Source organism: Myotis davidii, unplaced genomic scaffold (genome assembly GCF_000327345.1).
Source record: "Myotis davidii unplaced genomic scaffold, ASM32734v1 scaffold77, whole genome shotgun sequence".
NCBI lineage: Eukaryota > Metazoa > Chordata > Mammalia > Chiroptera > Vespertilionidae > Myotis > Myotis davidii.
The window spans coordinates 1,259,929-1,275,082 of record NW_006289713.1 but is presented as its reverse complement, the minus strand read 5'-3'; the positions used below and the strand labels follow the sequence as shown (position 1 = coordinate 1,275,082).

The following is a 15,154-nucleotide window of genomic DNA, read 5'->3' as shown; positions in this document are numbered from 1 at the left end:
TTTCCCCTCCCCCCCCCCCCTTGACATTCCCCCGGTCCCTACACCCCTGGTGTCTTGTGTTCATTGGTTAATCTTATATGCATGCATATAAGTCCTTCGGTTGATCTCTTAATCCCCTCCAAACCCTCCCCCCATGCTTCCCACTGTAGTTTGATAGTCTGTTCAGTGTTGCTCTGCCTCTGCATCTAGCCCTGTTCATCAGTCTATACTGGTCCCCATTATCTGTCCCAACCTCACTGGAGCAGTCCCAACCTCACTGGGGCCGTCTCAGCCTCACTTGGGCCGTGCCTACCTCACCGGGGCCGTTTCAACCTCACCGGGGCCATGCCGACCTCACCGAGGTCGATTCAACCTCACCGGGGCCGTCTCGACCTCACCAGGGCCGCTTCAATCTCACAGGGGCCATAAAAAGGAAATTGATAAATTGGACGCTGTTGAATTTGTAAACTTCTGTGATTCAGAAGACACCATAAAAAGAAACAAAAAAAGAAACAAAGAAAAGCCACAGGCTAGAAGAAAATATTTGCAGATTATATATCTGATAAAGAATTTGCATCCAAAATGTACAGAGTTCTGTTCATTAAATAATAAAAAGACAATTCAATTTTTTATGGGGAAAAGATATGAATAGACATTTTACTAAAGAAGATGTATGAATGGCTAATAAGCATGAAATGATACTAAATATCGTTAGTCAATAAAGAAATGCATATTGAAATAATGAGATACCAATACACACCCTTACATTACCTATAATAAAAAAGACAAACAATAATGTTATTGAGGATGTAGAGAAACTGGAACCCTCCTACACTGATGAATGTAAATGGCACAGCCACAATGGAAAACAGTTGGGTAGTTTCTAAAAATGTTAAACATAAACTTACTCTCTAATATTGTAATTCTGCTCCTAGGAATCTATATGACAGAAAAGAAAGCCTATGTCCAAACAAAGACATGTAGGTCAATGTATAAATAACATTATTCATAATAGCCCCAAAGTGGGAACAATCCAGAGACCCATCAACTGGCAAACAGATACAAAATGTGGTACATCCACCGTACAGAATGGTGATAAGCAATACGAAGGGAAGAGCTGTACCCAAGTTCTCCAGTAGAGGTTCTGACACAGACTTGAAGACTTTACAGGTGGGTTCCTCATTTTATACAGATTAGGAATCACTTTGAAACAAGTGTCAGTGAAAACCAAGTACTGAGCCAGGCCTTGTTGCACACATTTCCATGAACCATCAGGCAGGTCCTCAAGCCATTCCCCAGACCAAGTACAGTACTAAAATTTATGCTCAGTTCATGGATGAGGACAGCTGAAGTTCTCAGCCAAGAGCTCCAGCCAGAGAAAAGGTACCTGTCCACCACCCCCTCCTCATTGATGAAAATCCAGCCCCACTATCAGCTTTGCTTTGCTCACCACCTGTTCACCTTACCTGCAGAGAGCAAAGTGCAAACACTTTCCCTGCGGGCCGCCCTCCCCGCTGAGGTGGCTCCTCCACCTCACTACATACCTGAGTCCATCAGTTTCTGACCATGATGTATTTATATTTCTTCTCAGCACCCCCTCTCTCCCCATCTCTTAACCGAACTCCTCCTTGAGGAACTAACAGATTTTTGCTCCTCCCCCTCAGAAAAAGCCACCTGACCCTGGCTGCAGATGTGATGGCACCTGCCCTCTTACTGCCCAATAAAATGTTCACACATGTACATCTGGGCTTCTCCAGCCAGGCAATGAGATGTTGGAAGCTCAGTTTAGTGACTATCACTGGTTTGGGGACGTTTTTTGGGGCCATGATCATCAGTAAAAAATACATTTTATATCTCAACGCAGTACATGTACAAACACCCCTAAAATGAAATTCTCACAAAACTATCCTTTTACATACATGTGATTCATGCCCTTATAGTCTATTCTACCCTAATAGGTTGTTTTTTGTGTTTGTTTGTTTTTTAAATATATTTCTTTATTGGTTTCAGAGAGGAAGGGAGGAGAGAGAGATAGAAAGAAATATCAATGATGAGAGAGAATCATTGATCGGCTGCCTCCTGCACGCCCCCCACTGGGGATTGAGCCCGCAACCCAGGCATGTGCCCTTAGCCGGAATCGAACCCGGGACCCTTCAGTCTGCAGGCTGACGCTTTATCCACTGAGCCAAGTCGGCTAGGGCTCTAATAGGTTGTTTTATTAAACACAATGGTGTTTGCAACTCTCCAATTTGGATTCTTTGACACTAAGTGAGTGCCCAACAATTTATTTCTGACACCAACTCCCAGGTTTAGCACAGACCCCACAATTATGGGCTTGATGCCAAAAGACTGCCCCACTTCAAGCACCAGTTAGTTGCAAGTACAGGGCATCTAACCTGAGGAGGGGGCTCCCACAACCCCCTCCTCAGGTTAGATAATTCACTACAACAACTCACAGAACTCAGGAAAACACTTTACTTAGATTTACTGTGGTTTATTTTAAAGAGTACAACTCAGGAACAGCCAGGTGGAAGGGACCCATAGGCCAAGGAGGGGCGTGGAGGTTCCATACCCTCTCTCGGCATATGGTCCTCCCAGCACCTTGCCGTGTTCACTGACCCAGAGGTCCCAAACCCCACTGTTTAGGGTTTTTACACAGTAGTTCCCAACCTTTTTTGGCTGTGCCCCACCTAAGCATCTCTAAAATATTGATGCCTCCCCGCCCCCGTGACATATTATTCGTATTATTCAAAAAGCGAACTCCTATTCACACGGAGGAAGCCGAAAGGCCATTAACTTGGTCTAAACAAGCTACCAAAGAACATGGCATCCATGAAAGAGAAAAATAAAAGAACAAAAGGACAGTTGAAGTACTGAGGAAGAAATCACTAAGAAATTGTTAAAATAACATGAAGTGATATAAAAAAAAGCAAATAAATTTTCAAAACATAGAATAGAGAACTGAAATGCATAAATATGCCACAGTATATATTTATATACTGTATGTGAGGCCCCTAGAACCATAAGAAATACAAAAAGTTCACTGTTAATAACACATTCTTGAATTGCCCCCTGTGGGCCATGTGCCCACGCTGGGAACCACTGGTTTTACGAAGGCTTCATAATTGGTTAAATCACTGACCATTGGTGACTAAACTCAACCTCCAATTGTCTTCCCCTCCTGGGATGTCGGGGCTGAAAGTTCCAACTCTCTAATCTGGCAACCAGTTCCCCATCCTGAAGGCCCCACCTCTCACGTCAGGCATAGAAAAGACACTCAGCAGAGTCCAGGACTTTTGGGAGCTCTGTGCCAGGAACCAGGCACAAAAACCAAATACTTATTTTTTATTATACCACAACAGCAACCCGTTTAATTAATTTCACTGCATATCATGGGCCACAACCTGCCACTTGTAAAACCTGTACTACAGAGATGTACTGAGAACATGACTGATTCACTAGCTCAGGGGTGGGCAAACTTTTTGACTCGAGGGCCACAATGGGTTCTTAAACTGGACCGGAGGGCCGGAACAAAAGCATGGATGGAGTGTATGTGTGAACTAATATAAATTCAAAGTAAACATCATTACATAAAAGGGTACGGTCTTTTGTTTTTTTTTTAGTTTTATTCATTTCAAACAGGCCGGACCCGCGGGCCGTAGTTTGCCCACGGCTGCACTAGCTGATAATGTCCACAAGGATGCTTGGAAGAAAATTCTCCCAGACTTCGATATTGGAAATGGCTTCTTCTCAGCAACTAGCTTGCTTTTGGCTTATAGGTATAGAATGTGTTCCAGATCACAGTCCCTTCTTCATTCTGCCTTCCAGGAAGCTCAGAGAGAAACTGTGGTCCATGTCCAATAAAGTATATGGGCCTTGTAGCATATACTAGCCTTACTTCTGGCTAAATTCTTCTTCCTTCTGCCCCCACATCCTCATTCACTCCTGGTTTTTTTTAAATATGTTTTTATTGATTTCAGAGAGGAAGGGAGAGGGAGAGACAGAAACATCAATGAGAGAGAGAGAAACATGGATCAGCAGCCTCCTGCACGCCCCCTAATGGGGATAGCCCCTGATCTGGGCATGTGCCTTGACAAGGAATTGAACTGGCGACCTCTGGTGCATGGATACCACTCAACCAACTGAGCCACTGGCCAGGCTCATTCACTCCTGTTTTAATCTTACATGAGTGCATTAAGTGCCTCAAACCCATTTTGAAATGAGATAAATAATTATAACTCCTGGATGACAAGACCTTTGCCTTCTATTTCTTTGTATTTCTCCTGGAGCCTGGCATAGTCTTTATCACATCGTAGGGGCTCAACAAATTTCAGTTGATGAAAAAACAAATGGCAAAATAAAGAAGCAACTGTCGATTCTAGAAGCAACTGTCTAGAAGCAAGGGAGGAGGAGGAGGAGAAGCATGGAGCGGGTGCTGACTGGTTCTCAGCAGCAGAGTGGGCCCATAACAATTTAGACCAGGGGTCCTCAAACTACGGCCCGCGGGCCGCATGCAAATACAAATGCTGTATTTGTTCCCGTTTTGTTTTTTTACTTCAAAATAAGATATGTGCAGTGTGCATAGGAATTTGTTCATAGTTTTTTTTTAAACTATAGTCCGGCCCTCCAACGGTCTGAGGGACAGTGAACTGGCCCCCTGTTTAAAAAGTTTGAGGACCCCTGATTTAGACCCTAAGACCCTGTCTAAATACCTGGAGAGCCTGCAAATTGCCATCAATTTTTCCACCTCTACATATTTGCCACATCTCCTCCCTCTCGACTTGGCAACAATTTGGGAATTAGGATTTGCAACAAATCAATGAACTGCTCTCTGGATATAGACTTCTTTGTGTGGGTCACTCTCCAAAGGGTTGGTAGCTAGGCAGAGTTTGGTTTCCACAATGCTGACCCCTTTGGGTACACCAGCAATTTTCAACCCTTTTCTTCTTCTCTTGGCACACATAAACTGATTACTAAAATTCTGTGGCATACCAAAAAAAATATATTTTTTACCAATATGACAAAAAAGGTATAATTTTGATTAATTAAAAAAAAAGTAATTACCTACCTTTTTGCTCCAAAGTGACTTTTAAAAAAATCTGGTGCCTAGCCAGTTTGGCTCAGTGGATAGAGCGTCGGCCTATGGACCGATTTGGGTTTGATTCCGGTCAAGGGCACATACCTCAGTTGTAGGCTCCTCCCTGGCCTGGGCTCTGGTCAGGGCGAGTGCAGGAGGCAACCAATTGATGTGTTTCTCACACATTATATTTCTGTCTTTCTCTGTTCCACTCTCTCTAAAAATCAATGGAAAAAGATCCTCGGGTGAGGATTCATAAAAGAGAAAATCTGGTATCTATACTTGTATATAAGGATTTGGGGAACCAAGAATTAACCAATCAGATGTAACCTTACTATGCGACATAACCAATAAGATGTAACTCTAGCCGAAACTGGTTTGGCTCAGTGGATAGAGCGTCAGTCTGCGTACTGAAGGGTCCCGGGTTCGATTCTGGTCAAGGGCATTTACCGGGGTTGTGGGCATATCCCCAGTGGGAGATGTGCAGTAGGCAGCTGACTGATGTTTCTCTCTCATCGATGTTTCTAGCTCTCTATCTCTCTCCCTTCCTCTCTGTAAAAAATCAATAAAATATGTTTTTTAAAAAAAAGATGTAACTCTATTATATGACCTATATATTTATGGTTAGAGACAGGGCATTCACACTTGTATTGCTATTGTTGTGTTGGCTGTTGTCATTTTTTTATTTAATAATCAACGTTGGAAAAGAGGCCCTAGCTGGTTTGGCTCAGTGGATAGAGCTTTGGCCTGCTGATTTAAGGGTCCCAGGTCGATTCCAGTCAAGGGCACACGCCCGGGTTGCAAGCTCAATCCCCAGTGTGGGGTGTGCAGGACACAGCCGATCAATGATTCTCTCTCACCATTGATGTTTCTCTCTCTCTCTCCCTCTCCCTTCCTCTCTGAAATCAATAAAAATGTATTTAAAAAAAATAAAAGTTGAAAAAGAGGTCAGTGTCCCTGACTAAATAGTGAGGTATTGGATGTTTAAAAATTCTTGTGGCACACTGGTTGAAAATCGCTGGGGTATACCAATGATTCAGAAGTCAACTATAGAGTTTGAGCTGTTTCTAGTACAGGTAATGATTTTCACTGACTCACTTGTGTAAAGGGGCTTTTCGAATAAGGCACACCAATTCAACATGGTGCATGTGTTCTGCTCCTGTATCCAGGCTGCGGGAATAGCTTGGGGCAACAGACAAGAATGGCATCAGCTGACTCAAGTTAGGAATTAAGACCAGAGCCTTGGTCTTCTCCATACCGGTGCCTGCACCTGAGCTGCCTTTCCAGATGAAGAAGAATGGCTTTTACGGGCCTTCATGTTAGAACATGGCTTTTCTCAGCTTTCCCTTGGGTGTGCACCTCCTCTGAGGCCCTGTGGTCTGGGTACAGCCAACACCCTGTGGTCTGAGGCCAACAGGGATGAGGCAGCAGGCGTTTCAGCCCTTTCCTGCCCAGAGTCTCCATGGCCTCCCTAGACCACCAGGGAAGGCCCACTCCCTTGGGTTTTCATAAGCAGGCACATACTACAAAAGTCCAGAACTGGAAGGTGTGCGAGTTACTTTGCCTAAGGCCGTGGTCGGCAAACTGCGGCTCGCGAGCCACATGCGGCTCTTTGGCCCCTTGAGTATGGCTCTTCCTAAGCCTTAGGAGTACCCTAATTAAGTTAATACAATGTACTTACTTATATAGTTTAAGTTTAAAAAGTTTGCCTCTCAAAAGAAATTTCAATCGTTGTACTGTTGATATTTGGCTCTGTTGACTCATGAGTTTGCCGACCACTGGTCTAAGGGATCAACCACCACGTGTGAACAGGGGAAGGAAAGCCACATTCAATTATTTCCTGAGGCTACTGACCACATCTGCACCTGGTTTCCTCAGTTTGGAGTTTCTGAGGCCTCTTCCACCATAAGAGTCCCTGTGTGATGATGGCTTCTTGCCCCAAGTCCAAAATTTCTTTAACATCCCCATGGTTTATTTATTAAATGCATGTGAATGTTGCATTCTGACCCATATATCTCCATTTGTTTTTGCATAATTCCCCCTCTCCCCAAAGTCTTTTAGTAAAATTGTCCTTCCAGGAAAAGGCACCATAGGCTTGCACCAGCTTCAGAGGCCTTACTGGAGCAACTTGGCCTTAATCCATCTGACCCCAAATCTCGCTCTGCCAGGGGTTCCGGTAGACTACATCAAGTGCTGCCTGGTGCTCTCATGTAGGCACCAGGCTAAGGCAGCAGGTCAGCTGAGCAGCCAGGACATGGGCCCCCATCTCATCTCTCAGTGTAAGAAGGCAGGTCTCAGAATTAGGGCAGGCGCTAAAGGCCACGGAGAGCTTGCACACACCACTGCAGAGACTCGCACCAGCTCCCTCAGAACTGACAGTGTCAGCAGTCATTTTCCTCAATCACTCTCCTTACAGCCAAAGCCGCCCAGGTCACCCTGGCCCAGAACTTCACAACCCTTCGGGCTGGAGGTCACAAACTAGAGATTTGTGGGACTTGTTTGCTTGACTCCTAGGGTATTTATTGCCCCCCACCCCTTGAACTAGTTGCCAATATGTAAAAATTCAACTATTAGAGGATTAAAAACAAAAAAGTCAAATCTTTAGAATCTTTGGTGGGGGGAAAATCTTAAGACTTGGCAACCCTGGCCCTGCCCTCCACACCCGGCAAATTGCAGCTGCTCCTCCCAAAAGCATATGCCCTGCACTTTGCCATAATTCTACCACAGCACCAGTCCCAACCCTTCACCCTTTTTCATGCCCATGAGGCCCCTGTAGGCCTCAGAGTGGGTCACTCCTACTCCAGTCCAACAGCTACCAGTACAAGAGGGAAACATACAGCCCAAAGAGTTTAAATGACATACCCTTCTTCAAAGAACCAGTTGATGTAAACTATATGGCAACTTGCTTTAAATTTCACTAAGACTGACTCTGTTTCAGAGAAATGTCATCACATTTCTACCCCAGCTTTTCTCAAGGGAGGGGAGGGAACTAGGAAAAGAGAGAGAATATTGTCCTTGCTTAGCCTGAAAAAGAACATTAAAAATATCTGATATCTCATTAAAAAAATATCCAATATCTTCCTAATCAAACTCCAGGAAGTTCATGGTCTCCTGGCTGATACAGATCGGAGAAGACTTTGAAGGGGTATGAACCTGGCTCCTCACGGTGCCTGCCCTTACCAACGCAGCTAAGGACTGGGACCCTTGCATTTCTGCATTTTGGGGGGCATTTTTCCAAATGCCCTCCCCTCAAACATATTCCAACTGCTCTACCTTTATTTGGGGGCTGTGATGGGTAATACGGGAACCTGAAAACAGAAAAGCGGACAGGCATGACAGCGGGGCCCAATTTATAACTAAAACTACCCCTTGCTGGCAGGGACACCTAATCAGCAACCCAGGTAACTCCACGGGGCTAAAGCTGGGCTTGGCTAAACGCCCTTTGTTTTTGGGAAACCGTTGGTACCGGTTGAGTCAGATTAATAAATACCTTCAGGGTTTCCTCTGACAACATTCTCCATGGAGGGGCACTTTGAACCTTTAGGTCACTGTGAGAATCATTAACAATACACTCCACCCCTGCCAGCTCTACAACTGCCGACTTGACAATGAGCTTGAGCCATTGGGCCTGAGAAAGGCTGTTTGCTGTTATTAACAGACCAAGACAGACAAAACCGCCCTAGTTCCCACCCTAGAAACTCCAAGTCTCCTGGTCAGAGAGGGCCTCCCTGACCACCCTTCGTCGACCTCTATCACATTTCCCTTTCATCAACATCCTAGAAATATCACCTCCCGACATGAATAGATGTTTACTTGGGTAAACGCCACAAGAAACCAAGTGTCATGAAAGCAGTCTCATTTGAGTTGCTTGCAGCTTTATCCTGGCACTTCAAACACTACTGCCACTGAGTAGGTGCTCAACAAATCCATTTGTGGGTGAATGAACAGGCAAATAAATCAACTGTAGCCTGCTTCTGAGAAAGCCATGAGTCAGGGCAGCCCACCAGTCCCCTTGGCTACAGAACTGGCTCGTCAAAGTGTCAACCAAAACCTGCAGCCTCAACATACCGAGGGCGGTGCCTTGCGGCCTTCCCAGCACAGCAAGCCCAGCACACAGCAGGCACTCCTGAAAACAGGGGTCTCTCCCGAGCTGCAGTGGCCACATGTGGTCTCCAGTGCTGTGGACCTGACAACTCCCAGACTTCTCTGGGGACGGGACACTGTCAGACATTTTAAGAGGTGAAATGTTACCATTTTTTCCCTGTCTCCTCCAGTAATAATCTCCCTTTCACCCTGTTACAGAAGTAGCTAGAGAAGAGGTTCCCAGACACGTGGCCATCTCGGGATTTGTGTTCTGGGGCTAGTACTTGAGTAACAAAACCAAGACAAGCACAGCATTGTCGTTCCTGAATCCTGGTAGGTTCAGGGATTGCACATAATATTCTCCTGGGCCTTTGCAGTAATCCATAATAAAACATGAATGAAAGTAATCCACGTACTTCATAAGAGAACACTCAAACACTGACAGGAGTAAAATGAAAAGGAGAGTCATCTACATCCCCAACACTGGCCTTGCTCCCAGAGCCAACTCTAGTAACAGCTTCTTTTCCATCCTTTCGGAAATAGTCTGTGCATACACAAAAGCATTTGTACAAATCCTTTAAAATAAACACAAGACATGCTGTCATGCACCCCTTCCCCCATTTAATACTCAGAGATCTTTCTTAAGGAGCAAATACAGACTGATTCAGAAATGAATTTTGCCCAAATTCATGGTCAGAAAGCCTCCCCCTGTTTATTAGTGCTCAGGTGAGTGGCCCCCACCTGGAGGAGTTGATCCTGCCAATCATGCATATCTGTGACTACCAGAGTGGTTCCTTTATAAAAACCCAGTTTGGTGGATTTACTTTTCCCAAAACCTCTGAGCTGTCTGGGCTCCCTAAAGCTAACCCATTGAAAACACTCATAAGTCATATCCTGCCAGGTTTCCGGGTTCTCTGCCAGCTTTCCAGGTTCTAGGTTCCAGGTTCCTACAAGCACTCCACATCTCCTTCTGAGGCTCCAGGAGGCATCTGTCTCACTTCCCAGGCCAGCAGGCATGGTGCCTGCCTCAAGTGCAGAAGGCAGCATGCAGCTGACAAGTTACCCCTAGAACTCGGAAGCAAGTTCAGAAGAGGAAGCTGGCACAGGTTCTTGCATTGTACTGAAGGGGGTGGGGAGGGCTTGGAGCTGCCTGTGACACAGGTAAGGCTTCACTGAGTTCTATGCTTGATATGTTTGATAAGTAACTATTTTACCAACAGAGCATAGTAATGAGTGCCCCGGAGTATTGGGCTGTACTGGGCCCCTCTCATTGGAGCAGTGGTTCTCAACCTTCTGGCCCTTTAAATACAGTTCCTCATGTTGGGACCCAACCATAAAATTATCTTCGTTGCTACTTCATAACTGTAATGTTGCTACTGTTGTGAATCATAATGTAAATATCTGATATGCAGGATGGTCTTAGGCGACCCCTGAGAAAGGGTCCTTCGTCCACCAAAGGGATCACGACCCACAGGTTGAGAACCGCTGCATTAGAAGGATGGACACTGGAAATAGAAATACCTCCATTCCCTCCTTTTTACCTTCCTTTCCTTTATACATTCAACACACAATTATCAAGCAGTGATTCGAGACCAGGCACAGTGCAAGGCGTAGAGAAAGTAGACAAGTCCCACAGAAAGCAGGGAAAAGAAACATGAATACAACACCTGGACCATCCTCCAGTGTCCCTCTATCCCCAAACGCATGGCAGGCTAGGTAAAACCAAGCTCTAGCCGAGAAAGGGCCTGCTCCAGGTGCCAGAAATGAGAAGGAAACCCAAAGCTAAAACCGAGAATTGGAGAGAAAGCTGGACAGGCCTAGGAGTTTAGGAATCGATGGCAGGCCTCAGGGGAGGCTGGGCTCCCAGCTGAGGCTGTGGAGCCAGCAGACACCTACTTCAGAAGGTTTTCTGCTCCCGTTCTCATCCGCACAGCTTTCAGGATCTGTTGGTTCAAGGCAGCCCTCTGATTCTGCAGTTTGCTTCGGCCAGTTTGTGCAAGGGGGTTGCAACCCTAAGGGAAAAGGGGAGATGCCCCAATCAGAGGTCAGCCACTCTAAAATTGATGACAACATTTAATAGAACAGAAAAGGATTTTGAAACTAAACTTTTTGAAAAACAAAAGTAACAAAATGGAAAATATGTAAAATATTGTAAAGTATAAAGAAAATAAAAGTCACTTATCATAATATACTCCAAACAGCCACTGTAAATTGGTCTCTTTTCTCCCCATGCATTTTATATACATGTTATTTTCCACATTAGTGGCTGTGTCAGGAGTCCCCAAGATCAGCCCCCAGGTTTGGAGATTCGCTAGGACTCAAGGACCCAGCATGCAGTTGCATTCATGGTTAAGATGTACGACCGCAGCTTAGTGAGGATGCACAGATGGACCATAGAGGAAAAGACAGAGGAATCATTGGCAGGCTTCTTTGTGCTCTCTCTCCCGTGAGTGCAGAGCACACTCTTCTCCCAGCAACTTGTATGTGATGTCTCTGTCCAGGTTGGCTCATTTGAGAATCAACACCCAGGGGTTTTTTGTTTTTTTTTAATATATTTTATTGATTTTTTACAGAGAGGAAGGGAGAGAGATAGAGAGTCAGAAACATCGATGAGAGAGAAACATCGACCAGCTGCCTCCTGCACATCTCCCACTGGAGATGTGCCCGCAACCCAGGTACGTGCCCTTGACCAGAATCGAACCTGGGACCTTTCAGTCCGCAGGCTGACGCTCTATCCACTGAGCCAAACCGGTTTTGGCAACACCCAGGGGTTTTATTGGGGGCTGGTCACAAAGGCACCTCTGCCTAGCACATACCAAAGTTCCAGGCTCCCAGGAGGAAAGCAGGTGTTTAGACACATGGCTTTTATCATCAGTGTAGGCACAGTAAGCCAACCTTATCAGTTTGGGGAAGGAGGCAACCTCTAAGAGCCAGGTTTCCAGTCGCCAGGAGGGGGCCAATCTTGCAAGCAGGCCTTCCTAAGGATAGCAGCCTCAGGCCTGCTATGTTTACCCTTTTCTGCACAGGGCACATAAAGGTTACCATGTTTTCTCACTTCATACTCTATCATGAAAATTTCCTTTATTATGAAATGTTCCTCAAAACAATTATTTTAATGATTGTATAATACTGTCCCCCTTTTAAAAATTTTTTTTATTGTTTTCAGAGAAAGAGGAAGGGGGTGGGGATACACTCAAATCCCAGGCTGACCCGTTTTCAGGATTTACCATGTCCTTATAGTTGAACAGTTTCTGAGCATCTGCTACAAGTATTTGATGCATATTGGTGAACAGATAGCTTTATAAACTTCAAGTTTTTTTTTTTACGTCTGCTTCTCGGGCAGTGTGATGGGGTCTAACCTCTTTAAAGGTCCCACACACTAGAACCCAATTATCTTCTAGGAAAGAAGAGCACTCCCTATTCTTTGTCCCCTCTCCCTAGTCGTAGGCAACCACTAATCTACTTTCTGCCTGTGTATTTTTGCTTATTCTGGACATTTCTTATCAATGCAATCATATAAAATGTGGTCTTTATAATGGGCTCCTGTCAGTGTACTGTTTCCTAGGTTCATCCATGTACCTAGCAGTGCCAGTCCTTCATTCCTTTTTGTCTCTAACACTGCACTGCATGGATGCACCACATTTAGTTATCCATTCATCAGTTGATGGACATTTTGGGGGGGCGCTTTCACTTTTTGGCTGTTGTGAATAGGGTTGCTTATTTGTGTGTCACTTTCCATGTGGGATGCTTTCCTTTCTCTTGGCAATATATCTAGGAGTGGGACTGCTGTGTCATGTGATTAATTCTATGTTTACCATTTGAGGAACTGTCAAACTACTTCCAAAGTGACTATACTATTTTACATTCCCACCAACAGTACAGGAGGGTTATAATTTATCCATATCCTCACCAATACTTGTTACTGTTTATCATTTTTATTATAACCAACCTACGATTGTGTGGTTATCTCACTGTGGCTTTGATTTGCATTTCCCTGATGGCTCATGATTTGAACATCTTTTAGACATTTGTATGTCTTCTTTGGAGAAATATCAATTTAGGTTTTTTGCCCATTTTTTTAAATGGGTTATTTGTCTCAACTTGTTTGTAGAATTGAAAAATATTACTTTTAATCTTTGCCAAGTTGATATGCAAAAACAGGTATCCTCTTCTTCCAATTTGCATTTATTAGTGAAGGTAAACTTTTTTTTAAATATATTTTGATTTTTTACAGAGAGGAAGAAAGAGGGATAGAGAGTCAGAAACATCGATGAGAGAGAAACATCCATCAGCTGCCTCTGCACACCTCCCACTGGGGATGTGCCCGCAACCAAGGCACATGCCCTTGGCCGGAATCGAACCTGAAACCCTTCAGTCCGCAAGCGAACGTCCTATCCACCGAGCCAAACCAGTCAGGGCTAAACTTTTTTTTTCATATATTATTGATCATTTGAATTCCTTTGTTGGTGAATTATCTTTGTTCTTTGTCCATTATTTCTTGGGATAACTGGATTAAATGTTTCATTCTGAAAAGTTTAAGATCTGAGTAAGTTTCATTTTAACCTAAGGTATTCTTCCCACCCAGCAAGTAGAAGCCCTGGATCTGAGTGAAGGCTCCATTCCTTTTCGAAGCTTATCTTGAGGCTCTGCCCACTGATAGAGCTGTGGTTACTCCTTGGGAGTAACTGGTGGGCAGCACTGGTGAGAAGACTGCCCTTTTTCTCCAGCCGTGTCATTGCCACGGCAGCTCTGCACACACCAGGCCTCCACTTGAAGGAGGGAGAGTGGTTTATCTACAGCCCCAACCTTCTCAGGGAATCCCCATATCAATGGCCTTTGGACTATTAAGTCAGAAATGAGTGACGTCATTCCTTCTACAAAGATTTCTTATTCTCACTTCCCAGCAGGTTGCCACCCACCTACCTTCTATTTCAAATTAGAGATTCAGAATCTGAGTTGCAATCATCTTAAAAGTAATAAATTATTAAATGATCCCTGATTTAAAATAAAAATCAGAAAACGAATTCTTTTTTCAGATATGATTAAAATAGCTTTAATATTAAGCTAATTTAATATTAAAGGGCTAAAATAATTGCCAGCCTCTTTCCTTTCCACTTCCTAAAATTACCAAGAAGGGATAGTTCAATCTGACTCAAAATTACATGGTTCATCAAAGCTGTGTTCCATTTGACAGAGAAGCTTTAATGACTAATTCCTTTACGTACATTCCCAGAGCTAACTAAGATAAGCAGCCATTCCAGCTCATAGATAAGAACTTTTCTTGCTCCTATACTTTACCCAACTTCTGGCTAGCCTGGAATTGCTACACCCTAACCAGCCCACAGATGTGGGGTCAAGTTTCTAGATAAGACATAGGAATGTTTAGGATTAGATTTGACTTGAGTAATCAGACCCAAATGACATTACTTCTTACTGAAAAGTAAGAATGCCAGGCCTGCTAGAAACACCAGAAATGCCCATGGGGTTATTAGAGGCAGTGAGGGTGTGCATGGCACTTGAGCCCGTGTCTTTCCTGGCACTCTAAGATGGGCTGTGAGGCAGCCTGAGCAGAATGTGTGGGAATGCTGGGACAGCTCACCTGCCCATCTCTAGACACCCTTCACATGCTCCCTGGCTGAGGGCTGTCCAGTATCACTGCACGTCCTTTGGGCACAGTGACCTGTGTCCCACTCTCCCCCCTTACGGCCCAGGATGGACATGGTAAATCCATACTCCCACACCTCCTTTCCAAGGGAAAGAACATCTGACTCATGCCTGGCCATTTGGAAAATCAAAGGCCCCTAGCCCTGAGATTGGTTCCGAGTGAGCAGCTGACCTAGGACAATCAGTACCCTTCAGGCTTCATTTTCCATATCAGCTGTGAACCTCGGAGGACGTGAGACTGGGCAGCGCTATAGCCCCCTTACCACAGCAAGGGACTGTCTCCCCAGAAATAAAGCTAACCCAGGGGAGCAGAGCTGAGAAGCTGAATCTCCATGGCAACATCTGAGCCCC

General features: G+C 44.7%; 1 protein-coding gene across 1 annotated transcript in view; it reads right to left on the bottom strand.

Moving 5' to 3' along the window:
• The window catches only part of RHPN2 (rhophilin, Rho GTPase binding protein 2), a 39,338-nt gene extending 26,918 nt beyond the window's left edge, over window positions 1-12,420 (bottom strand). The window contains exons 1-2 of the mRNA XM_006762264.2: window positions 12,367-12,420; window positions 11,036-11,151 (exon numbers count right to left, since the gene is read on the bottom strand). Of these exons, the coding sequence (XP_006762327.1) occupies window positions 11,036-11,151; window positions 12,367-12,420 (170 nt within the window). The remainder of the gene's footprint in view (window positions 1-11,035; window positions 11,152-12,366) is intronic.
• Window positions 12,421-15,154: the final 2,734 nt, after the last annotated feature.